The following is a 26,148-nucleotide window of genomic DNA, read 5'->3' on the forward strand; positions in this document are numbered from 1 at the left end:
ATTTGTGTGTCAAACGAGTCATGATTTATTTTTACTTCAACGTCTAAAAAGGCAATAGTGTCATCAGATTTGACTCAAATAAATCATGACTCGTTTGACACACAAATCTGGAGAAAACCCACCAACACTGGCCTACTTTTAAATTACAATGCTTTTTGCCCAAATAAGTGGAAATCTGGATTAATCTTGTGTCTTTTATCTCGTGCCCGTTTGGTTTGCTCGACGGACTTGTTGTTCCACAATGAAACTAAAAACTTGAAAAATATGCTACATTTAAATGGATACCCGTCATACTTTCTTGATAAAATATTAAAAACTTTTTTGGATACGAAACCGAAAGATAAACCCGAAGAAGACGATTTTAGCAACTTTTTTGATATACCATTCTTGGGAAAAGATTCAGTAAGATTTTCAAAAAATCTAGCTAAAATTGTCAAAAAGAAATTTGATTGTGACATTTACCCTGTTTATAGAACGTTCAAAGTAGGCAGATATTTTCAGCTGAAGTCGCCTACGCCCTTTGCTTTATGTTCTAATGTCGTTTATAAATTCAGTTGTTTGCGTGATGCAAGCCTGACATACATCGGTATGTCAACAAGACATTTATCGACTAGAGCTGGGGAACACCTGAATTTGAATTCTATACAGAAAAGCGCAATTAAAGATCACATTTTTTCATGTACAGAATGCCAAAATAACGTTTCTATCAAGCAGTTTGAGATCATGTCTAGAGGCAGGTCTGAGTATCAAACTAAGATCTTGGAAGCCCTGTACATAAAACGTCACAATCCACTTTTAAACAGACAATTGTATGCTTGCGGCTCGTCTTTCTTGCTCTCTGTATTTTAAAATTAGTTTTTTCGCACCTTGCCTTTTTACCATATCATGTGACCTGTTTAACACCTTTTGATGCAGTTACCTTTGATTCTCGTGGAGCCTATATCGTTGAGTTTGAGCTAGTCAGAAGTACTGTGCAGTTTTTTGTCTTTTTCTGTTTATAGATTTAGTTAACCATTGTATTTTTTTCAGATGTAGTAAAATTGTATATATGTTATTCCTGAAGAGGACATCTTGTGATGTCGAAAACGTTCGATACTTAATTTGTTGCGTAGTTTTATGTTTATGTAAATGTAATAAACTTGAAGATGCTAAACTTGATCACGTTGCTCGGCTTCGTATGCCTATGGTTCAACAAGACAAACTCTCTACCGAAGCTCTATCATTGCAGAATTTGATTGGTAAATAGTTATTTCGCAATCTGAATCAACCAACCTCTTACCACTTTCGGAAAATCTTACTTTTAGAGTGACTAGAATCAATGATACAGAAATCTCGTGGGAAAAAAAATTTCGCGACCGGGCCTGCGTCAGTGATTCGAAGCCTCATACAAGTATGCGAAACTACCAGGATTAAGCTCTGCAAGAAGCTTTCCCAGTCCGAGGATAAAGATTCAATCAATTTCATTTTTTGATTAGGCTACTTCCTGGCACTCTGTTGTAATTTGCGAGCACAGTAGCTGCCTCAATTCAAGGCAAAGCCCGTTCATCCTGTTTGGGTATACAGTAAGCCTCTGAAGTGTAAACTATGCAAGTAGTATGCTATACTGTTGGACAGGGCCTCCAAGAGCCCTGCCGGGCCCCGGTGCAGATGTTGCTGCCGGGCCCCCCAGCGCGACATGTCGCATGATATCTCACAAATCACAAGCAAAATTTGCGGTGCGCGTTAATCCACAAGGCCAATGCATACATGGTGTTCCGCACAGTGTTTCTATTTTAAAACCAGACCTGTTTAAAAAATAATACAAAGTATACATTAGGTTAAAGTATAAACACTCCACCATTTCACAAAGAATGCAGTATTGTACTGGTGTTTATGACTTTAAATTCACAGATACACACTAGTTATACACAAAGATAAAAGGCTGTGGCTATAGTTACACTATGTAGTGTAAATATAGCCTCAATAGTGTTGCCAGATAAGGAATTCTGCCCAAATTTGAGGAAAAGTTTATAGCTGTTGAAAACAAAAACTTGTACGGTATCATATTTTGGAAATTTTTTTAGTCCTGGGCAAAGATCAAAACCCTAACCTTATTCCTAACTCTAACCCTTACCTTAACCCTTCCTAACTTTAATCGTAACTCTGGCAACACCTGATTGTAACCATGGCAAAAAGTGGGTAAAAATATCCACTTTGAAGATAAAAATGGCAACACTATCCGGCATGGCTGACATACATATGTAGCATTGCATATGTGTGCATACAGCTTTACATTAACATGCCGAACAATATCATTTCTGACCTTAAAATCAGCAGAGACTAGGAGACCAAACTTGGATGAATGCATTGCTATTGTTCATGACATTAAGAAATATATATATGATATATATACCAACTTCATTTCAGGATCAATAGGCTGCTTCTTATTTTTACTCCTTTAGTTTTCTTTGCTTGTTTGAGTGAAACTGCATTCAAGCAGGATTGAGGGTCACTTTCTTTTCATTTCTACAGCAAGCAGTCAGTAGAAAACACAGTTGAATATATTTCTATTTTCAAGTCATATCAATGTAAATGTACCTACATCTATCACTATACTATGTATCAATACCTTTACAAATGCCTTGCATAACTACAGAATGGCTGTTTTGAGTCAATATTGACACTGTTCCTGAAATTCAAGAGTAAGATTGGATTGGCCTGGCTGGAGAAGACTGCTAAGAAATACTTAGTGAAAACAAATGAAAAGGAAAACTTAAGATATATAAAAAAATATTTGTTTATATACTAAGCATATTTTTCAAAATCAACACCTTTCTGCAGTGCTGGAAAAAGTAAGTTGCATTGCAATTAGGACACTTCTGATTCTGTCTAGAGTTAAAAAAACTGTACTTCAACAGAAGTAAAGATCTATGATTTTTTACTCAAAAAATCACACTTTCACTAATCTTTTAACTTTTTTTCGATTTTTGTTAGACTGCTATGACATTTGGCCTTGCTACAAGGACAAAATTATTTTCCAGCACTGCCTCCACGAAACTTGCTTGCATTCCAATATAGCAAAATCATTCAAGTCCTAAAAACTCAAAAATACTGTACTGTCTCAGGCTATTAGAGAAGTTCCATGATTTCAGTATATATATAATTAGCATCCAAAAAAAAACACTTGAGCATTTTTGTACTGAAAAAGTGACAGTAAAGACTTCTTGCTAAGCAATTCTAACAATATTTCAATACCGGTATTTTTTACTATTTTCTGAACTCTTAAAATATCACACTAAACAAGATTATCTACAACTAAAATTGTACCAGTTCAACATGATTACACATAACTGTCAGTCTGTCACTGCTTGCTTGTGTCATAAATTGACAAGATGTCAGAAAAATGCATGGAATATCTTTTCTGTGTAATGACTGTAACCTAACCTGATCAATCAATTGCTTATTAAAACATACCGTACACACCCAAATATTCACATTAAAACAGCACTGAACTTAAAACACTAACAATGAAATTAAAAAATTGAAATAAACTGAAGTATTCATTCACACTGCAATATGTGTTTTCTGGAGTTTTTAAAAAAAGAATGCCTATGATGGGCCCAATCGAAATACGACACTAACATAAAAAATAATATTTCATGCAAAATCGACCTTGGCACGCAAATTTAAACATTTTTTCAGGCCCCCTTGAAAGTAAAAAATTGAAAATTCTGTAGTCATAAAAAAGAGCATACCCATGAGGGGGCCCAATGATGGGGCCCAATCAAAATACGAAACTAATATAATATGAAGTAAAAAACAATATTTTATGCAAAATCGACCTGAGCACGCAAAATTTTAAACATTTTGTCGGGCCCCTTGAACTCAACAAATTGAAAATTTTGTAGTTTTGAAAAATGGCATACCCATGAGAGGGCCCAATCGAAATATGAAACTACCGGTAATATAAAAAACAATATTTTATGCAGAATTGACCTGAGCATGCAAATTTAAACATTTCGTCGGGCCCTTTCAACTAAAAAATTGAAAATTTGTAGTTTTGAAAAAGGGCATACCTATGAGGGGAGCCGAATTGAAATATGAAACTGCCGTTAATATAAAAAACAATATTTTATGGAAAATCGACCTGAGCATGCAAATTTAAACATTTTGTCGGGCCCTTTCAACTAAAAAATTAAAAATTCTGTCGTTTTGAAAAAGGGCATACCTATGAGGGGGGCCCAATTGAAATATGAAACTACCGTTAATATAAAAAACAATATTTTATGCAAAATCGACCTGAGCACGCAAATTTAAACATTTTGGCGGGCCCCATGAACTCGAAAAATTAAAAATTTTGTAGTTTTGAAAAAGGGCATCTATACCCAGCAAACATTGTACTTCGGCCCAACGTAGTGTGACAGTTGGTAAAATAATGCTCCTCCGTTGGCACTACGTTGTGGCCGAAGTTGACCCTACGTATCTTGCACCATTCGTCGCAGTTGGGACAACTTCTTTAAAATGTTTGGGCCAACGTTGTCCCAACTCTGCACCCAACGTAGTTCATCGTTGGTACCCTACGATGGCCCAACGTATTTTGCACCATTCATCGCAGTTGGGACAACTTCTTTAAAATGTTTGGGCCAACGTTATCCCAACTCTGCACCCAACGTAGTTCATCGTTGGTACCCTACGATGGCCCAACGTATTTTGCACCATTCATCGCAGTTGGGCCGACTTATTTTAAAATCTTTGGGCCAACGTTATCCCAACTCTACACCCAACGTAGTTCATCGTCGGTACCCTACGATGGCCCAACGTATTTTGCACCATTCGTTGCAGTTGAGCCGACTTATTTTAAAATCTTTGGGCCTACGTAATCCCAACTCTACTGCCAACGTAGTTCATCGTTGGTGCCTACGCTGGCCAAACGCACTTTGCACTTTTCGTCGCAGTTGGCCATACATATTTTGCACTAATCGTTGTAGTTGAGCAACGTTGGTTAAACTTAACCTGCAATTTCAAGTTGACACTGTCCTGATGATCCATATGCCAATACGATGACCATCTTCTTATACTGAGCAAATTTAAGTCAATGATGTAAACAAACGTAAAGTTGTTGAAAAATACATTTATTCGAATGGTAAAATGCACCACCCATGCACAATTCACAGCTACGACAAGACATGCATAAAAGTCTAAAAACACAGTGGACTGAGGTACTTCATGCCTCATCAGAAGACTGCGCCTGGATGTAACAACGTGATCTGTGGCGGCCTCAAACGCAAGTACCTATAAAACAATATGCAACATATGTAAAGAAAATATACTGTACAGTGCAAATTAGATCGTGTTTACAGCACCGTGAAAGAACAGACTCTAATTGCTACATATCTCATGGATATGTGTATGCAACACCCGGTTATTTTACAATAACAAGCATTTTTTTAATACATCCTAACATTCCTCAGTATGTTTTAATTCTGTAATTCGTAGCCTATACGATGGGGTGGGGAATGGGTATACCGTTATGTTCTATTAACCTCTAACATTAATGCACATTCGTTAATCGTGTTAATGCAGTTTGCCTTCTCTAACCAGTGCAAATTATTATTGTTATCGTTTGATAGATCTTCGAAGTCAAGTCTTAAAATGTGTGCATATTTCTTGAAATTCTGCTCCAGTAATAAACTAATCGCTGGTTTAGTAAATAAAAATGCTTTTATTGCCCTTATTGAGAGAATAGTAACGATTTGTCAGTGACGGAGAGAACAAATGAACATACCCGCACCCGCAGTACTTTTTTTAGCAAGACGTTTAAGCCGGCCCCCATCGCGGTCTTCCCACGTCTTAAACCAGTCGCCCAGTTTGTGGTCGATTTCTTGTAGAGTGCATGATTTCGTATTGCTCTGGAAAACATCTATAAGTAAAGCAGTTTTGTAAACAAATAATGTTACATCGATTTTTATTTTTACACAATCTTCTACAGCAGTGGCCAGCGGCTCTTAACCTGTGGGTAATTACTCAATCTGGGGGAGTTTGAGGTCTTCCAGAGGGCAATGAGCAGGACAGTGCAAATTATTACCAATTTTTAATCAAACTTAAATCATTGTTGGGTTTGGCTTTGGCTATTCCATTCAATTGATTGCCAAAGACTAATAAAATTGGTACAAATGGAATTAATTTTATGCTGCTGTTTGGAAGTCTTCACGAGAAGATGCAGAACAACGTGTTCTTGTCGAAGGTTGCTTATTTGTGCGACTTTTTCTCTGACATAAACGCCTTGAACTGCTTGCAGGGCAAATGGACAAAGATGCCCACCATGCTTAAGTGGGGTAACGGGTCAGAAAAGGTTAAGAACGTTGCTCTACAGTCTGTTTCACGTGCGTGGCACGAACATCAGGAGAGCTGTAATGAAAATAAAAGCGAGGACATCACCATAAGCATAGCCGCCGAACCCGGGAAGGTCGGCCTTCCGGAGCTTTTCGCAGAGAAGGCCACCTTTCCCTGCGAAATCGACCAGATCAACTTTCTAATCTCATCTTTTTTAGTGCACACGAGTAAACAGCAGGTGTTTTTCAACTGGATCTAGACTGAGGCATTAATCAGGGATAGTAAACAGCAAATTGACAAAAAAGATTACGAAAAAGGTAAACTTCAGATGCTGCAAAACTTATGTTATGTCCAAGGTTGTTATTTCATTGAAAATTAATCATGAACAGTAAGTATTCTTTCTGGAGACGATATCATACCAACAAAAGGTGAATACAAAACTTAAACAAACTACTTACCTACGACCATGTTCTTTAAGTTTTGCATGGAATCAAAGGAAAACTTTTTCTCTCCACTTAATTTATTTTTCCCCTTCCGGGTCCGCGAGACGTAACTTGCGACTTCGTTTAACAGCAGGCATCAATCGATTAACCGTGTCGTATAGGCTTCTTCCTCCGATACGACACAGTTGTTTGAACTGCAATAGAACAGATGGATGTTGAAATGCATAAGCCGAGATCATTAAAACAGTCCCATCAAACAGTCGCGGTGCGTACCAGGCTACCAGCGTATAATAGCATGAATTTTTTTGTATGTTGGTGTGTACCATGTGATTATGTGCGATGAATTGTGCAATTAGCCTGTTGAGGCAGACATTAAATGGTTTAAAATTTATTTATTCAAGTTTAAACTCATTTTAGGCTAAATAGAAAAACTAACTCCCCACACATACAACTCATGTAGGCTATTACCAAAAATGTGGGTGACTTTAGATAGGTAATGCGCAGTAAGAACTAAGAACATATCGTATTCACTAACCACAATCTGATAGGTCTCCTCATTCTCCAGCATGCTGTTTACGGTTTTTAATTCCGCTAAGGTTGTAGCAGGAAGAGGAACATCTCAGGAATCGGAGCCAATTCTTGGAATTTATCTGGGATAATCCCTCCCTTCTCTCTCAGCATACTTTCGATTTCACAGAGCCGTTTGTTCATTTGACGTTGCTCTGTCAGAATTGTTTGAAGATAAGTGAACACTTTTCCTTCTGTAAGCAAACGTAAATCCTGTTACAGTGAGCATCTGTACACTTAATATCTACTAGTAGTTGGGCTTAGATTTGTGCTTGTAACCCAATATTGATAACCTTAACCAGGGTTGTGAAAAACCCGTTTTTTTTTAAAAAGCCCAACCCGCCCGGGTTTTTTTTTAAAAACCCGTTTTTTTTTGGGTTTTATAAAAAAGATGCAAAAAAAAGGTAGATTCATGCTTATTTCACCTCAAAACTACTTTTTACGAATGAAGTGCCTTTCACTCACAGCACATGCTTGCATAACTCAATAAAATAATGCACTAGGGCTGTTGTTGCTTGAATGTTGCATCATCCATTAATTTCAAGATCAAGTTGGATGTTGCATCATCCATTGATTTCTACACCAAGTTGATGCTACCGTGGTAGAAATCACATTATTGCATCATTTGCTTTAGATTTGAAGGCAAGGAGCATTTATGCCATCATGTTTAAATATTTTTTATCATTTATATACATATTATATATAGTAATGGAGGAGCAATTGAGTGATTGCGTGGCCAATGGCTATTTAGGCAAATGCTCTGAAACAGCCATGCGTTAGAATCCAGAATCTGTAATTGGTAAATAGCCTCCTAAACTGCATTTCATATCATATATACAGACTACAGTAGAGTAGTACTTTCACCAGTTTAACTATAAGGCCTTCTTGCATAAATGAGTTTTAATGTAGTATATATACACAAAGTGGCATTACTTGATTTTTGTGTACTGTACAATATCCACTGCGTTTTCAGTTTATTCTTGGAAATTTACTTCACAATCACATCCTTAAGTCCTAATTTAAAGTTTGTTTTAAGTGCCTTGTAGTGTTTTTGTTCATTTTTTTAATTTTCTAATAAAAACTGGACAAATATGATGCTCTGGTTTTTTTTTATGGGTTTTTTTGGTTTTTTTTAAGTGGGTTCTTTCAAAAAAACCCACCCGGGTTTTTTTGGGTCAGGTAAAATACCGACAAACCTGACCTTAACCACGATGTCTGGTTGGCTAAAGCTTGCTTTCCAATAAAAAGCACTGTTCTTACTTTTGCAACACAACCGCTGTGAAGACAATCATGGGTTCCACTCCGATACCAAGTTTGGTTAGTTACTCGGGAGATGACAATAGGAAGGGAGACTAGATCCGGGTAAGAATCTTTTTCAAGATGCCACACATGACGATTAGGATATATATTTAAAATGGACAAAAACACTTTAAAGTTTTCAGAAAAAAGGACAGAAAAACTAGCGACAATCAACAAACAAGGAAGGAATTTTTACAGAAGCAGATAATTCTTTATATCCGCCTTATCCGGGTCAGCCGTTGTCTTCAGGACTGCAGACTGTGGGGGGAAAAGCACTTTGCTTTTTAGGAGGGCAATGAAACAATGCAACAACGTAATCTGTACTAAGTGTACTAATCTGATTATGGTCTAACTTGTTTCGTATCGTAAAACCCTATAGGAAGTATTACAACAGTAAATGGCTGTTTCATGTTAACAATTATGTCAAACATTAGATAGACATACCTGTGTTTTCTCTTTTCGTGCAAAACACCATTGGATGAAGATTGTGATTCATTGTCATCTGTTGATGACAATTCAACATCACTTCGTAATGTGTATTCTTTACACCATCTTTCAGCCCTTCCCAAGTCATCTAATATGTATCAAAATATATGTTAAAGCTTTCATAGATAAAACTAAGTCTCAATCTAAGTACTAAGTTCAGGTGTCGTGAGTGGTCAGCAAAGCCCATCGCTGCATGCTTTGTATCCGGGCCGCACAGCTACTCGAGTAAGATTACTGCAGCAGTAGCGAGTGACTGGCAGCACGATGTGTGAAACTTACCCTTACTTCATTCCAACACAACACAACACAACGCTAGCAAGAATGAAGTATCAATTTATCATCTTGGTGTGACTCAGTCCGAACTTGAACCCGATACCTACAAACAGAGGATGCACATGCTAACCACTAGGCCAGACAACCGGTATAAAAATGCAGATAATTCAACTGAACAGCAGTGGACACTGGAGAATGTGCAAAATAATGGTAAATCAAGCATTTTAACACAATTTGCTATTTTATAGAAAACATCAGAACATAGAGTTCGGAAATTAAACTTCAGTCATATAACATGTAGTAATATATTGAGATGTAGCCCACCTGTTTCACAAAGAATAGTACGGTAACACTGTATTCTGCTCAATCACTTTTAAGGGTGGCCGTTGATTCCAACAAACCTTTGTAGCGCAATTTCGATGCACAAGGTGGCCATTTTGACAAATGTTTTTCACGGTTTGACCAAAGTGAACATATTACTTCCACAGGCATGTTCCGCGCTTTACAAAATTGCATAACTTGGTACCGGTACATTGCATTAGTAATTATATAACTAACACCTACAAAAAGTTCTGATATAAACTGAAACACAATATGATGTAAAGAAGTGGTTGTCAAAAGCCGGTCCGCAGAAGACCTTACTTTCTGCAAAGCTTATTTTAATATGGAGTCATTAGCATATTGTCAAATTGTGATCGTACTGTGAAACATGCACAGCTGTAAAACTGACATGTCTCCATGTAAAGTTGTTTGATAATATCATATAGGTGAACTTTTTGATGACCTAATTCTGTGCGGTTAATGATATTTTTGTGACAAATTGTGCGTAATTTTCAAAAAATTTTAAAACACAGAAATACATAACTAAATGGGGAATTTTGTCCTTGATTTTGAAAAATTTCAAAGTCGTTGGTGACGAAAATCTAGAATTAGATAAATTTGAAGTTCCAGGATAGTCAAAGCCTGCAATGAAAATTTGCCAGAACCGGAGTTTGAGAAAGCAAAGATCTAAGTCATATATTTTTATTTGAGGAAAAAACTTGATGTTGTCCAGTGTAATAATTGTATGCACTGGCAAGTAAACACAGTGCAAACACACGCCATGTAGCTGACAACTGTTGAACTTCAAATATCACTACTTTTTGTTAAAATATATGCTCTTAAGATCTAAATCAAATATAAGCACTTTTTGTAGTATTAAATAGTTTACCCTGAAGAATATATCTGAGTCAACTGAAACAAACCTTACCTGAGTTTCATGATGTGCGCTACTTGCGTTTTCCTGCACTAAGCTGCCAGCTATGAAGCTAATGCAATGTGCACCGCAAAACTGCAAATGTCAGCCAATACAAATATCGTCACGCCGTCAATGTCCTCCATTCATCCATTGGGGTTTTCGCGCGTTTTTTACTATCGCACTTCACAGACAAAGTAGCTTCTGATTGGCTCGAGACACTAACAATGGCGGACATTTTTTTTTAGTTTCTTCAATTGAGATGCGACTAGCGTAATCTAGTTGTTATAAGATGTCTATGGTTAAAGTGCTTTCCTACGAACACAATGTACAGGGAACTGTGGTACAATTATTCAGCTCAGTGTTGTCATATTTTGTTTCAAAAATAAAATGAAAAAAACGAAAACAAAAATGAACCGAGCACGCAAAAATTGCGAGATGAAACTACAGCCCTGATTTGCAAATTAGTGTTTTTGTTCAGAATTAGTGATGCATGATTTAGAAAAACATTTCAATTTTTTTTTTTCCCTAAAACAATCATGTAAAAAAATTGAGATATTACCGTAGTTTATCCGCAAATAATGACGTTGGCCCAACGTTTTGTACAACTGCACACCAACATTAGCAAGACCGACTTTTTAATTCTAAGTTTTTTTGCATTTTCATTGTCCCATTACAATTGTAAAAGGAACACAATAAAGCAAACTTAAATAATTCTTCGTAGGTATTATCAATTAAAATATTTCCAAAGTTGGCAAAGTTGGCAAAACTACACTACCCTCAGCCAACCCGAACAACCGTCAGCCAACGTTGGGCCAAAGAAAAATGTTTACTGGGTAGGCAACCCATGAGGGGGCCCAATCGAAATACAAAACTAACATAAAAAACAACATTTTATGCAAAATCGACCTGAGCACGCAAATTTAAACATTTTGTCGGGCCCCTTGAACCCAAAAAATTAAAAATTTTGTAGTTTTAAAAAAGGGCATACACAAAAGGGGGCCCAATCGACATACCGAACTAATATAAAAAACAATATTTTATGCAAAATCGTTGAAATCAATTTTAACGTGTGAATTTAGACATTTTGTCGGACCCCCTTGAACTCACCGGGCCCCGGTGCAATGCACCGGTTGTCCCCCCGTCTTGTGGGCCCTGCTGTTGGAAGTAACTGACTAAGTTTGTTTTTGTCACTTTTAGTGATATTTTGTCAACGTAAGTAAGGACGACTGTGATATCACATTGGGTACTTATTATGCTCTCACAAGCCCCATATGACAACATTTAAAATTTGCAAATAGCAGCTCCATTGCAATTTGAAAAGGCAATCTCAGAAACTGCTTCATTCGTAGTTGCAACATATTTGTGCCTGAAAGCGGTAATGCCTGGAACGACAGTTCCAGTTCATAAACTAAAAAATGAAGAAAGAAGAAATCTAATTTTACGCCTACGATATGGAGCACAAATGCAAGGAAATAAGGAACTTTCAAACGACGGACTTTGCATCGAAGGGCAAGCAATGGTATAGAAGTCATGTTGATTGATCTGTTTTTGTTATTTAGTGTGTCACTTTTTGCATTTATTATTTCATGGTTAGTTTCTTTCAACTTTAGCGAATAGAGTTTCTATTTACAACTTCCTTTGATGTATATGACGTCATGCAATATGTGATATTTTTGTTAAACTGGACTTTGTATCTGCAAACACGCTTAGCTCTATGAGATCTTAAAACGTTTATGTTTGATTCAAGACGAAGGAAACACTAAGAACGTGTTGAAATATAAAGTCATCATCAACTTCAAACCACCATAAGTCACATGGCAAAAAGGGGTTATTTCATTTTTTCCAACTTTTTCTATAATAGCATGCCATTAACGGTCATTTAAAATTTGCGATGAAAATATAATTTGAGTTTTGCTTACTAACCAATGAAATAGGCCTACATTGTCAGTGTATTGATGTGCTAGTGCTAAGGGTGCAGCCAGCACAAAAATTTGGGGAGAAATGCGCAAATAAGCACTATTTGTACATGTCTGTAAACCCAGCAAAGAGTTGACGAAGGTAAAACACCCAGAGGGCGGCATGAGGTGCTTGCCCCAAAAAAATTGAAAAAAAAAACTTAAAATTGCGCGTTCTGAGAGTACTTTCAGGCTAGATCAACAGTAAAACTTTGTCAAATGATGCTACAAAAGAGAGAGTGAAATAACAGAGTTATGAAATGTTTATTTAAAATATTTCGGGAGGGAAGCAGTTTCCCTTCCATGATTCCCTCCTTGTCTATAGTGCCAATAGGCACAACATCGCTTTTTTCAGTGATGCTGTAAGTTTGATATCTTAGGTTACCAGATTCCTGGATAAAATGTTTTTGTGGTGTCTCTGCACTTTTATCTTGTTCCAAACTTATTTAATCCGGCATTGCTGCACGAGAGAATTCTGTGCTTTTTCGACTTGAATCTTCCCAAAAAGATGAAATTTACGTTTTTCATTTGCAAAATATGCAAAATCGTTTTTTGCTGATATTGCTACATTGTGTTTCATCTTATAAACTTTTGTTTCATAATTTTGAAATATTTTATGTTCTTTCTCTTTCAAACAAAATTATTTGTCCTGAGTTTGTTTCGTTAAGCAAACTGCCCACATCTCTGACGAACAAACGAATGTATACTGACTGTCTATGCAGAAGGATTCGAACATAAGACTTTGATGGCAGCCAATAAGTGCAAATAAAACTAACTGATATGATTGTGATTTTATACGATTGTTTTATTGGTCCGATAATCACGTCTATCATGTCAAAAATGGTTTAACCGCATATGAATAATACTGAACTAATGGTTAGGTAGCCAACTTCTGAGATAAGATTTTTAAAAAATTTAAATAGAGCAGCCAACTTAACTTTTTGGTAAAATTACTGAGGCTGTTATTGATACTAAAAATTGGGAAAGGCAAAAAGTTCAGTGGAGGGTGATAACCTTTCAGTAGGGGGCAATTTTCCCCCGCTTTTCCCTTAACCGTATCTGTCACTGCCTCCTTTTGGCGTCAAGAGTTACTGGCCGAGACCATCAGGTCTACGTCTCTCTTATTGATAATTACTCCGTCAGCTTATATCAAATAACAACGGAAAAAAGTATGCCGTTGGTCAAAAGCCTTATCTATCACTTCAATCAATTTATTTCGCAAAATATATTCGTGATTGTGTGTTTTAGGTAGAAAAGGTGATAAAGACTCGGTTTTTGACCTATTTTCGCCATTTCTTGGTCAAATTTCCCAGTTCACATTTTATTTTGAAAGTCCTCTTGCATAGAACACAGAATTTCATCAATTTTGTTTTTCCGTTTCTGTGCAAGCAGTATTCCATGCACTTTTTGCACTACAAAGCAATTTGCGCAAATAATAAATTACCTTCCTAATTGATGTCTGCCAGCAAAGAATGACTCATATCGCGTCAAAGACCAACTCCCTACCCAGACAGAAAAATCGACGTTGAATCAATGTAAAAATAAAGGATTTTGCTGCCTGGGTAGAGAATGGAATTTTAGCGCCGTCGTGTTATGACTCGTCGTCGTCGTCGTCGTCTGAGCTTCTGGGGCCGAGGGTCTATCCTTTTACCACCCCAGATTCACGATGTTCCCGGACTACACTGGAAGGCTGCTAGAGAGCAGCCAGTCTTTAGTTTCATCATCCATGACGCGCAGACCTTCCACTCCGTTAGGTGGCTTGAAGATGGTACAGTCATTGATGATGTGGTCTGCGGTCTGTTCCTCGGCACCACATTCACAGGAGGAGGAAGAGGCCATTCCCCATTGGTGCATGGTTGAGCGGAAAAGGCCGACGCCCGTACGGAGACGGTTGAGGCGCACCCACGCCTGTCTCTGTAGTGTCAGGCCGATTGGGCGTGTGTCGGCGTCGGGGATGAATGAATGGAGTCTGGTGGTGCTTGACCTCCATTCAGAATTCCATTTATGGTCCGCCCAAGTAGCCGCAGAGATGTCTTGTTCATCAGCTTCGTTGATCAGAAGCCGAGCGGCTGGCACGAATGGGTGTCTTGATTTCAGTCGGCGGGGGTGCCCGCTTGGGAAGGCAGAGATCTTGTGGTGGAGAAGATGATTAGGCTCCAGTGCCCGTCGACCGAGGGACAGAGTGGCTTCTTCGCGACGAAGCTCAGCAGGTTGGATGCCAGCGAGAATGGGGAGATTGTCCAATGGTGTGGGACGCAGGCATCCGGTCACTGTGCGCAGGGCGCTGTTTATGGCAGTGTCGATGTTGTGGCAGTGAGCACTGCGGCACCAGACAGGTGCACAGTACTCTGCTGAAGAGTAGACAAGGGCTAAGGCTGCTATTCGCAAAGTATCAGCCCTCGCCCCCCAGCTAGAGCCTGCCAGGCGCTTCAGTAATGCAGCGCGGGATGTCAGTTTCTTGCGCAGTGACACCAAATGGTGGCGGTATGTGAGCGATCTGTCTAGTGTCACCCCAAGGTACCTTGGCTCGGGGCAGAAGGACAGAGGTTTTCCGTTGTTGTGGACATGTAGCTCACGATCAGCTTCCCGATTGTGTAGGTGGAAAGCTGCCGCCACAGTTTTGGTTTCGCTGAGTTTCAGTCGCCAGTTCTGGAGATAAGCTGAGATGGTTTGCATGTCCTGGCTCAGGGTGTCTTCTAGATTTTCCCACGACTTTGTGGAGTGGAGAATTGCCAGATCGTCCGCATAAGCGTATTTTGCGGAGACCGTGGTTGGCAGGTCGTGGGTGTAGATGTTGAAAAGAAGTGGAGCCAGGACCGATCCCTGTGGGACGCCGTTTTTCAGGCGTCTCAGTCTGCTTCGCCGTGGGTTGCCGGTGGTGAGGGTGAAGCTTCGATTCCTGACAAGTTCCATAATCATATGGACCATATGTCGGTCAGGAAGCAGGCGAAGCAGCTTGTAAGTAAGGCCGCGATGCCATACGGTATCGTAGGCAGCTGTGAGGTCTAGAAAGACAGCGCCGGCCTTCCTTTTTGCCTCAAAGCAGTCCTCGATGTCTTGGGTCAACAGTGTGACCTGATCTACAGTGGATTTTCCGCGCCGAAACCCAGCTTGCTCTTTTGGAAGGAGCGGGTCGATGATTGGGTTGACGCGGGCATAGATCAGTCTTTCGAGGATCTTGAAAGGAACACAGAGGAGGGATATCGGACGATAACTCCTTGGGTCCTCTGGTGGCTTGTGAGGCTTAGGGATCGCAACTACTAAAGCTCTTCTCCAGATTTTTGGGATTGTGAGGTGGTGCAGGCAGGAAGAGAGGAATCTACGTAACCAGGACTTTAGGGCATGGCCAGCATGGAGCACAAGCTCAGGGCAGATCTTATCCGGCCCTGGAGACTTGTGTGGTTTCACTAGGCGGAGGGCGGTGGCGAATTCCTCTGGAGTGAAGTCTCCAGAGATTGTTTCTTCTGGTGGTGTTTCCACTCGCCATAGGGCAGACACTTCCTTGGCAACAAGGCGGGATGCCTTGCGGTCCTTTGTCTTGTACACCCCGTTCTGCACTAGCTGGGAAGCGATGGCATTAGCAGAAACGGGGCACTGACGAGGGGAGTTTGCTGAGCGCCCAGTGAGGTTGTTGATGATGCTCCATGCTTTGCGGCTTGAGTGTGAGAAGTCGATGGTTTGGACAGCTTCGTTCCACCGCTCAAGCTTCTTTGTGTCCAGCCGCTCAAGTAGTCTGGTGGCGGCGGTGTTTGAAGCAGCACCACTTGTGGCGGCTAGGTATGAGCGATAGAGAGTTTCACACTCAGAGTCCCAGCATGGTTTATAGCTGGTTCGATGGCCACGTGGTATTGTGGCCTTTGCCGCAGTTATTATGGCATTGCAGAAGTCCTGGTATGCCTCGTCTGCGTTGCATGTTTCAGTCGGTGGTAACTTTGCAGCAGACTCATTGGTCAGGAGGCTGTATTGATTCCAATCGGCTTTTTTGAAGTTCCATCGCTTCACCGGTGAACTCGGGACAGGAGCCACAAGTTTTGGGGCGGTGATGAGGGACGGCCGGTGTTGGGACCGCGGGAACTTCTCAAGCACACGTCTGTCTGGAAGAGAGCTGTCGACACTCGCGAAGGCCAAGTCAGGTTATGACTGACAGACACAAAATGAAACCGCACGCTAATAGTAAACTGTCAATCAAGCTATTGAATATCAGGAAATTTCTGGAATTTTATAACTGGCTGTGACAAAAGGTTTATTTTGAACTTCACAATTATCCGATACCAACATAATCGGAATTAAAAGTTGGGGCAAGAAAAAAAACTAAAAGTCAAGAAATCTCAGGTTTCTAGCGTCACTGCTTCTATGTGAAATTGCTGAATTAGCAGAGGGCGAGACCATAAGGTCTACGCCAGTGACAGATACGGTTAAAAGAGACTCGGTTTTGAACTATAGTAAATTTTGTATTTTTCGCACAAGCATAGGTTTAAATCGGTGGTGTTGCACAACAAGCAACAACTGCCATACAACCGCGGCTTTGTTATAGGGCTGCTCAATTTAATAAACTTCAAGGATTATGTTATCTCAAGAATTAGCAGTTTGTGTAACTGCTAGAGCAGGATGGCTAAATTGGCGTTTCAACATTGCCAAACTGACTTCTTTCAACAAGCGCGTATACTGTAACAAATATCTCAAATAAGAAACAAAATGAATGTACAGATAATCTCAGAACTTTATTTCAATGTCCTGCCTCTTCGGAAAGCGTCGATTATCTTTGTAAAATGACGACATCTATTCTGCAAAAAGTATAAAATGTATGAAAAGTAAGTGACACGAGTTGAAACAGTTTTCGTAAAGCATTGTAAGATTACGGATAGCCGATCTAACATGATTATGATGAAGTGATATCATGTAAGATGTGTGGACACATCTGCTTTGCAATCTTTTACCACGCTTAGAGCAGCAAGAATGCTAGATGTGCTAATTCTGATAAAACAAATCGGTGCAGAAATTTTGCTTGTTTTCTAAGACATGCCTATATTACATCAAAGTCTAGTCATCGTGGGTATAGAGACATAATATTTCATGACATTTGCTTACGTTATAGATTCACAAGTCTAGGCAGTGCAGCAGCGGAGTCTGTAACCGGCTCAACCCTGACGAAAGAGCTCGACCAATGTCAGGTTCAATTTCTTTTGTGTTTTGTTATTTTGTTCAGAAATATTGGAACCTGAATGATTTAAAGAAACTTGTCATTATAGAGTAATGTACATTTTTTTAAATTACAAATATACTTGTTGCGACGTAAAAACAAATATTTACTATGAGGAATCTTTGCCAGTTCATAGCAAAATTTTTAATTCCTAAGTAAAATATAATATTGGCAATTCACATTCTTTTTATAATTTATGTTCAGATTATGTTGTTAAGAACTCTCTCCCTGCTCCAAAGTGTTACCTTGGACCCGAGCTTATGGAAGTGAAAGGAGCGAGACCCACTTCCAACCAATTGAAGGCTAAAATTAGCACCAGTCATCATGACCTGAATAGTCCATATGTAAATCATGGAGGAGGAGAAACTACTCGTTTCCCCAAGATCAGTGAGGATACGACTCAAGAAGCGGACCTACGCTTGGTGATGCAAGCGTCCGCAGGAGAAATTTGTGGCGCCAGAAAGAAGAACAACAAAGAGGAAGGTTCGGAGACGCTGATTAGAAAAAACAAAATACCTGAAGGAACAATCCGGAAGGTGTGGTCCCCAGGAGATGAAGAGAAGCGACTTGTCGATGAAGCAGAAGAAACAAGTGCTAATGATGAAGAGTGAGTTTTTGTATTCCACTCAAATATCTTCATGATGATTTCTAAAGTATGATTTCTAATCTTGAAACATCTCCATAGTAGTTTGAATTATCATCTAACACTTTAAAAGATCTTATACGAAAATGTGCTTGTATAGAATGTAGTCACTACTACGATGTCCTTTGTTACAATTTGGATAATGAATTTAAAATTCGAACCATTAACTTTCAAAATCATTTAAGTATTAAAGGGAAACCAATAGCCTACTATTTTTGTAGTTTCATAACTTTTTGAAGTAAACCTTCTAAAACCCTTCAAATTTGCTTTATTTTAGTTTGAAAATTTTTTTAACTGTGGATCGTCTGGTTCTATGTTGAGCTTAATTCCGTGACAGGTTGAGAGGTCACGTGATTGATGTAGAGCTTTTATGGAAGAAGAAGAAACGTTCGACAAACTCGTAAGTTCAAACATTGCGTTGTATATTCTTTCATTTGAAAATGTTGTTCGGTTTACCACGCCTTAATTGGACAATAACCATTCATTTAGTTGACTGTTTGCTATGCATGTTTGGCGTTTCAAGGAATTTTTTACCTGCTTTACTTTTTTGAAGTTTACTTTTGATAAGACGTACCGGTAATGAGTTTACAAAGAAAGCGCTCTGCTAAAAAACGACCAAGGATTTGTGCGTTCATATTGATTCAAAATCTAAATTAACTTGACTAGAAAGTTAATTTTTGTATCCACTTTCAACAATGCCATCAAGAGTTGCCGAAAAGTAGGATTCCTGGACCGCTGCTCTCAAAGGGTGACGAACTGAGGTTTGTTTCAGGCGGACAACTTTGGCTCAATTAACTACACAAACCCGCTGAAGATGAGTATCAGGGGGTTGGCTGGTGAATGTTGATTTATTGTAGAGTTGATTCTCTTCAAGAAGATCATGATCAAAATCAGTCCATTGTGTGTCCTCCTCTATCGGAGGATTCGCATTCCAAGCCTCAAGAGGATTCACATTCCAAGCCTCCATCAACAAAGACCAAAATACCAAGAAAAACGACCATAAAGAAGACTGAAATTTCCAAGCAAGATGAAGACCAAGTGGATGTGTTGGTATCGAAACATTTATTGTTGTTTTTGTGGCAGGCAATTGTATGTTTGTGGCAGGCCTATGCAGTGGGCTAAAATACGTGGTTTACAAAGTATGAAAGTGTACTGTTACTAATTGAAAATGTAATGTCTTCATTCCAGTACAAATAGAAGAAAGGTAAACCAAATATTAGATACTTGTGCAACAAATGAATAAATTACATTTTGCCGTTCTACAATTACAATACGTAGCCAATCTCCAAATAATATATTAGATCTATTAAGTTAACAAAATTAATTTGCGAAAAGTATGATTGACACTCAGTATCATACAACCCTCAAACCAAGTTAGTATGAGCTATTTATATGTCAACGACTTATCCAGATGGATCTTCGGTTTGATGTTGATTTAATTATACAGGTTGACAAAGACAAATGCACTTCGGTTGAACCTGATTTTCGACCAACTCAGAATGAACTCCAGGATCTAGAAGTAACGATCATTAGAAAATTCACGGAGTTCCCGGAGAGCAAACCGAAACACGTTTGTTTTGACTTCCCGGTAAGAAGGTCGATTAATTTACCAGCCTGGGATAGAGTTGGCTTGATTTGGCCTCCTTCCATTTATTAAGAACATTGTGTTATTTTATTTTTTTTCGCTAAAGATTATATAAGCCTTTGGTTGTGATAGTTTCGTTTCTCACCTATTTAACACTGCTCATCCTTTTTGTAGATGTTTGAGTCATGTTTTATAATTAAACCAAAATGTTTTGTTGAAGAATATACTTATATCAAGCTTCGAACCGCGGTCGTTTCATTGTAGTATCTCACCATTATTATGCCGGTAATTTAACTCATGCTTCCAAGTCAATGTAATGGCTCTGATAGCCTCACGTGGGAGGCATTTGATATTGGCCCTACCCTGTCTTTAGGTCAGTGGTTCTTAACCTTTTGTTTTGGCGAACCCATTTTGGTGCACTCGAAGCGGTCGCAAACCCCTAAAAAATTTATAGCATTTTGCGTCTCCTTTTTCATAAGTTTTGAAACGACACACTGCTGAACTCTTATAACGATTGATGACATTGACGAAGTTATGTTATGAGCTATATGTTGGCACACAGGATCAAAAATCGGTATTCTATATGCTGATTTAATGCTTTTCTGCAAATTTTGTCGCAAATGAATAGAGTTTTTGCGACCTTTACAAAAAAATTCTCTTTTTTTTCATTTGTAACCAATATTTCGTTGTAATCACAGCCATGGAAAAACCGTGAGCGCTAATAGGCTACAGACTAACGTTTCCATTTCTAAATTTAGCATTGATCAACAACCTGCTGTCTCAAAAGAATTAAATTGAACATACACAGCCTTATGAAAAGATTTTAGTCTTTCAACTTTGTGCGACACCCTTTGAAATTTCAAACAACGCACCACGGCGTTGCGTGGTACAGTTTGAAAATCATTGTAAATACACAAAATAAAGCACAACTAATTTTTTAAAGTCGTAATTTATCAATCATGCTGCAAATTCGGAAACTTACGCGGACCCGTGAAAACGCCTCGCGGACCCTTTAGGGGTTCATGGACCCCAAGTTAAGAACCCCTGCCTTAGGTGAAAGCTCTGTAAGTCATTTAATTCACTAAGTGTTGCCAAATAAAGAGTTGTTTAGATTTTAGGAGTATGATAGATTGCTCTGTTTTTAAATCCATATCTTAGTTAAATTTCCATTCCAATTCAAAGCTTACTTCACCATTTGTGTTCAGGGCGTAGATTTGACACATGTGGATGTCAGACGTGCGATTGAAAAGGTGATTCCTGACGCCTTCGAAACGAAAAAAGTCATTTTTGTTCAGTTTGAAAACATCAACGTCAAGTTGGGTTCCGGAAGCAAAGATAACAGGTTCAAAGAATAACAGTTGAAGCTCGAAGACTTCGAGCATCTGTTTTGTTCTTTTATATGTATAGCTTTACACATGCATCGCAAATCATGCAGTTCGGGTTGCAAATGACAATAATGAATAAACGATCAAGTCACCATGATCAGAAAAATAGCTTTTAAGCAAATTTTGAATTAATTCAAATTATCTACTTTTGTTACCACTGCAGGTGGCACATAAAACTGGCCGACTTCACCACAAGGAACAAACTGATCAAGTCTGGACTTACTCTTTACCAATCACAAGCTCACACAGGTTTGTATCCTTATAGCTTCTACCAGCAATCACAAGCTAACACAGGCTAGAATCACAAGCTAACACAGGTTGGTATCCTTATACAGTAGTTTCTACCAATCACAAGCTAACACAGGTTAGAATCACAAGCTAACACAGGTTGGTATGGTCAAAGTAAACATGGCCAAGAGAGGAGAACTAAATTTTAGATGCAAGTGATGTATATTTACCACAAACTGATGATGATGGCGTATGAGCGATGTTTCCAGGCTAGATTGGAGGGCAGGAAATCTTCAGCCACTCAGCAGTCTCGTCGTCCAGGATTCTCAGACCATGCGCACCGTGTGGAGGCCGGTGGATTAGGCAGTGGTGGATGACATGGTCTGCGGTCTGTTCCGTGGCACCACACTCGCATTCTGATGAAGGAGCCAGGCCCCACTTGTGCATGTCCGAACCTACATACCACAAACTAAAGCCCATGCAAAGCGCAAGTCCACTTAGAAGGTTAACTCTCTTTCGTTACAGCACACAATTTATTTACACATGTAAACATGATGCACATCAGAAACGCGTGTCTTGCTGCTAATGTATGTTTCAAATTGCTGCTTAAACACATCGAATACGTGGATTCAGCATTTGATGAATTCCGAGTGTTATTATCAATCTGCTTTCTTCCAGCATCGTGATCGTGCTCTCCAGCCTAAAACTTGTGGTTAATATTTGTGTAGTACCGATAGCTGCTACTCGTTCTCTGTGTGGTGTTGTATTTCGTTTTCATTGTGTGTTTGTATCCTATGGACCAATTCTACTTGTGTCTGAAACAAAATCCAAATAAATAAATAAATCGAGATTATGTCAAGATATTAATAGCTGTTTGAATATCTTTCAACGCCTCTGCGGGTGGGTCACATGATATTAGAATTGCACCTTACTTGACAGTTATTTTGAAATAAATTAAAATGTGATGTTTCAGACATACCGACCAATCACACGGAACCGTTAACTCCGAATGGACAGAATGAAGACTCAATGGTGGGCAGCGGAAGTAGCATAACAACGCATCGGGTGGAGGTGAGGCTTTATGACATGGTGATGATGGAAGAGTACAAGCTCTTCCTGAGAAGAAATGCTGCAGCAGAGAAGCTCCAGAACGTCCTGCTGATGAGCGCTGGGAGACGTCACAATTGGCTCATGAACATGCTGTGATGTCACAACCGCCTCATTGCTGTAATGCCATAAACGAAAAATGTTAAGACTGTGCAGACACAATAAAAGATAATAACAGAATGAGATTTTGTTTGTGTACACAAGAATATGAAAATGTTCTTTATAAATGTATCTTACAAAAACCCTGGATCAAAGTGGTTAAAAACCGAAATCCAAATCGCGACTTTCACTCCCCATATGCTGCAAATACGTCGCTGATAAATGTGCTATAGAAATTAGTAAAGCACCAACAATATGATACATGATTACATGGACTTTCCGAGAGGGTAGGCGTCAGAGAGTAGGTGACAAACAAAATACCAGCATGAAAAAGTTGATCAGGTATGTTTTGTGGGACACCTAGTCGTAGTTAACAAAATTATTTTACTCGTGAAGTGGCGCTACTGTTCTTTCACAAGGGTATGTATGGACGCTGTTCTGACCAGAACATATCGAACACACACTTAACACAGAGCAGTGTGTCCTTTCTTTTATTGCATATTGTATGAATGTAAACCTGTCACACAGTGCGAACCCAGGTCATAATTACCGACTAAAGCATTCCAAAAATACTTTTGTGACCTGATAATTGGCAAACAATTGGTGTGTCTCCCTGAAAACCGTCAAGCTAAACCAAAATCAGTTGAGACGACGTTGGTTTTCCAGATTTTGGAAGTGGAATTGAAAGTGTTGTTAGTAATAACAATTTCAATAACGTTACGTTTGTGCGCACACAAACAACAGTTATATGATTTGTTCAGTAGCCTGATAAACTACAGACATGTATTACAGTTGAACCTGTTCAGTGTTCAATGCATTTGGACACAACCGAGTCTTTACCTTATCAGCACAAGCGTTGACATTTCGTTAACATCAATTTTTTATGTGCAATTGCTCTCACCCCGTACGCACTAAGTCCGCAACATTCAGTGACCACAGAGGGCTTCTGAGTCGCTTACAGTTATAGAGATTTCAAAACGTTAAATTGCTTCCACAAGCAGCTGTTTGGGTTTTACCTTAATCGCCACATCTGTTGACAAAACGTCAACAATCAGAAACAATAGGAAATGGTCTTGAAAATAGAGAGATTGGAATTTAAAATCACTACGCTATAACTAACTATTATCGCGTATGAATAGTCGGGTGTTTTTAAGAAAGTTGCACGTGAATTTAGTGAATAGTTTTTCGACTGCAGAAGAATAATAATGTTACGGATTCCCCCTCAATTCCAATCATTTATTTGCCTCTCATGGTTTAGTTTGCAATCTTTTACTTTACAACCTTACATGGTAGGAACAGTAATGGCTAATCGACGTGAAGTATCATCGCAACTAAAATCATCATGGAAAAGAGAGGAGGAAAATATTGAAGCATTGTATGATCATTTGCACAACATTCTGTTATTGTCATATGTACCAAAACGAAACAGGAATGTACTCAAGACGTCTTCTTCACACTCTTCTGTTTCCATCACGGACTCTCACAGGAAACCTACAGTTATCATGGATTATAACAAGCATAAAGGTGGAGTTGACACTCTTGATGAAAACTGTGAGGAATTCAATTGCTTGAAAAAAACATATCGTTAGCGAATAGTTATTACAATTACAATTATACAATAGTTATTACAATTACAGTTTGATAAATGTTGCCAGTCACAATGCATTTATCACAATGACACACAACGGAAAAAGTAACAAAAAAACGGATTTTCTCAAAAACAGCTTTTAGTTTGCTTAATGCTCAACCGTCTGTCAACAAAAGAAAATTGTCAGCAGAAACTAAAATACTTGCCGAAAAGTTGAAGTTCATTGACGCTGCTACTTCAAACACTTCGAATTACACAGCTCAAGGAATCAAACGAGAAAGATGATACAGATATGGAAAGCATATGCTACTCGATCTACAGGTGTCACTTGCAGCCGACAGACGCAGAAAACTTCAGAAGAACCAATATCGCTTGAAATGCTGAACAATAATTTCTTGCTGTGCTGCATGATTTTGTGTGTTTGTTAAACATTCTTTATGCTTCGTTTGAGAGCTGGTAAGTTAAAACTATGCCGTCAGTAGGTAGTATACCTGACTAAAGAAAAAGTTATGAAAGTTTGAGGAACATAATATACTCCACACATGCACTCTCAGTTCCCATGTCCAACAGCTACTGGCATTGTCGTAGGATATGGAGGTGTAGGGAGGCAGTCGCACCCCTGCTACAAAAAAAAACAAACAAAAAAACATTGCAAATTTGGGAAAAAAAGTGTTCAGTCATTTGGACAAATTGTTAAATGTTGCATTTTTAAAAGCATGTTTTCAAAATAACAATTTGGGTAAATTTTGTTTGCAACCCCGAAATGTTTTATTCTCGTTCGGTTATAGCAAATGGCAATGGCACACAGTTCGTTTACTGTGAACAGGTTTGAGTATACATGGCATATTGTATGATATATTGTATCGTAGATAATTGTCTCGCAAACACAATGAAATTCCACGTGACTTCATTGTCTGTTTTGAACAATGAACTGAACAGAAGGCAATACACACGACAACTATGATCCCGAGTTCAACCAATACCTTGATCAAACTTTGGCCAAGGGAAACAAAGTGCTCAAGATGGAAATGAATTTTCCTATGAACTCAAAAGTTCTATTTAGAATATCTCATACGTCAATAAAATTAAATATCTTCTGACAGGTGTCAAACCCACAACAATGCTTGATATGAACGACTCGGTTACATCTTATGTAATACAAATGAATTTATTTTCACACCAGTCAGTTCAATCATAAACATCTAAAAATCAAGTTCGATTAACTGGCAGCTAGATCATCCTCAGTTAAGATTATTCAAATAGAATTGAATATTATTATTTACTATTATTATATTTGGATAAGCATAACTGAAGATGATTTAGCTGCTAGCTGATCGAAATCAATTTATAGCTGTTTGATTGAACTGACTCGTGTGAAAATAAATTCGTTTGTATTATCTCATTATGTATTAAAGGTTTGTAATTTGTTGAGATGAGATGCTCAGCCTAGAGATGAGTCTCTCAATTAATAGCACCAAGACAATAATGCTGACAGTGCATGGAAGTGGAGAGGTAAAAATTGATGATCAGGAGATCAAAAGGGTGGAGAAGTTCAAGTCTGGGATCATATATCATACCAGATGGATACAGTGTACCAGACATCAAAACAAGACTAGGACAAGCACGGAGCATCACCGATATTTGGAACTCTAAAGACATTACCAACCTCGAAGTAAAACTAGCAAAGGCTTTAGTATGGAGAGTGTTGCGCTCTACGGATGCGAAACGTGGACATAAAGAA

The 26,148-nt window shown here is 38.7% G+C and overlaps 1 protein-coding gene and 2 long non-coding RNA genes across 5 annotated transcripts; 1 reads left to right on the top strand and 2 right to left on the bottom strand.

The window, feature by feature from the left end:
• Positions 1–5,101: 5,101 nt before the first annotated feature.
• On the bottom strand, positions 5,102–6,878 carry LOC145769860 (uncharacterized). Its single transcript, XR_014289106.1, has 3 exons — positions 6,771–6,878; positions 5,771–5,899; positions 5,102–5,271 (listed from the first exon to the last, which is right to left on the bottom strand). It is a non-coding gene; the product is annotated as an uncharacterized LOC145769860 (long non-coding RNA).
• A 4-nt stretch (positions 6,879–6,882) lies between these two features.
• On the bottom strand, positions 6,883–10,733 carry LOC145769859 (uncharacterized). Its single transcript, XR_014289105.1, has 5 exons — positions 10,630–10,733; positions 9,705–9,880; positions 9,066–9,195; positions 7,291–7,516; positions 6,883–6,949 (listed from the first exon to the last, which is right to left on the bottom strand). It is a non-coding gene; the product is annotated as an uncharacterized LOC145769859 (long non-coding RNA).
• Positions 10,734–11,937: 1,204 nt separating this feature from the next.
• On the top strand, positions 11,938–22,891 carry LOC145770454 (uncharacterized). 3 transcript variants are annotated; one of them, XR_014289155.1, is made up of 10 exons: positions 11,938–12,136; positions 17,668–17,743; positions 17,977–18,379; positions 18,753–18,815; positions 19,273–19,465; positions 19,863–20,003; positions 21,206–21,342; positions 21,549–21,634; positions 21,883–22,117; positions 22,587–22,725. XR_014289155.1 is itself a non-coding variant. In XM_082582108.1 (10 exons), exons 1-10 carry the CDS (start codon positions 11,996–11,998, stop codon positions 22,614–22,616), a joined length of 1,317 nt encoding a protein of 438 aa, XP_082438234.1. In that variant the 5' UTR covers positions 11,938–11,995; the 3' UTR covers positions 22,617–22,763. The 3 variants fall into 3 exon arrangements, 2 of the variants coding, with proteins under 2 accessions (XP_082438234.1, XP_082438233.1); XM_082582108.1 differs by lacking the exon at positions 21,883–22,117 and adding an exon at positions 21,703–21,749 and having other exon boundaries at positions 22,587–22,763; XM_082582107.1 differs by lacking the exon at positions 21,883–22,117 and having other exon boundaries at positions 22,587–22,891.
• The last annotated feature ends 3,257 nt before the right edge of the window (positions 22,892–26,148 follow it).

The sequence above is a fragment of the Aplidium turbinatum genome, chromosome 5, assembly GCF_918807975.1.
Source record: "Aplidium turbinatum chromosome 5, kaAplTurb1.1, whole genome shotgun sequence".
Taxonomy (NCBI): Eukaryota; Metazoa; Chordata; class Ascidiacea; order Aplousobranchia; family Polyclinidae; genus Aplidium; species Aplidium turbinatum.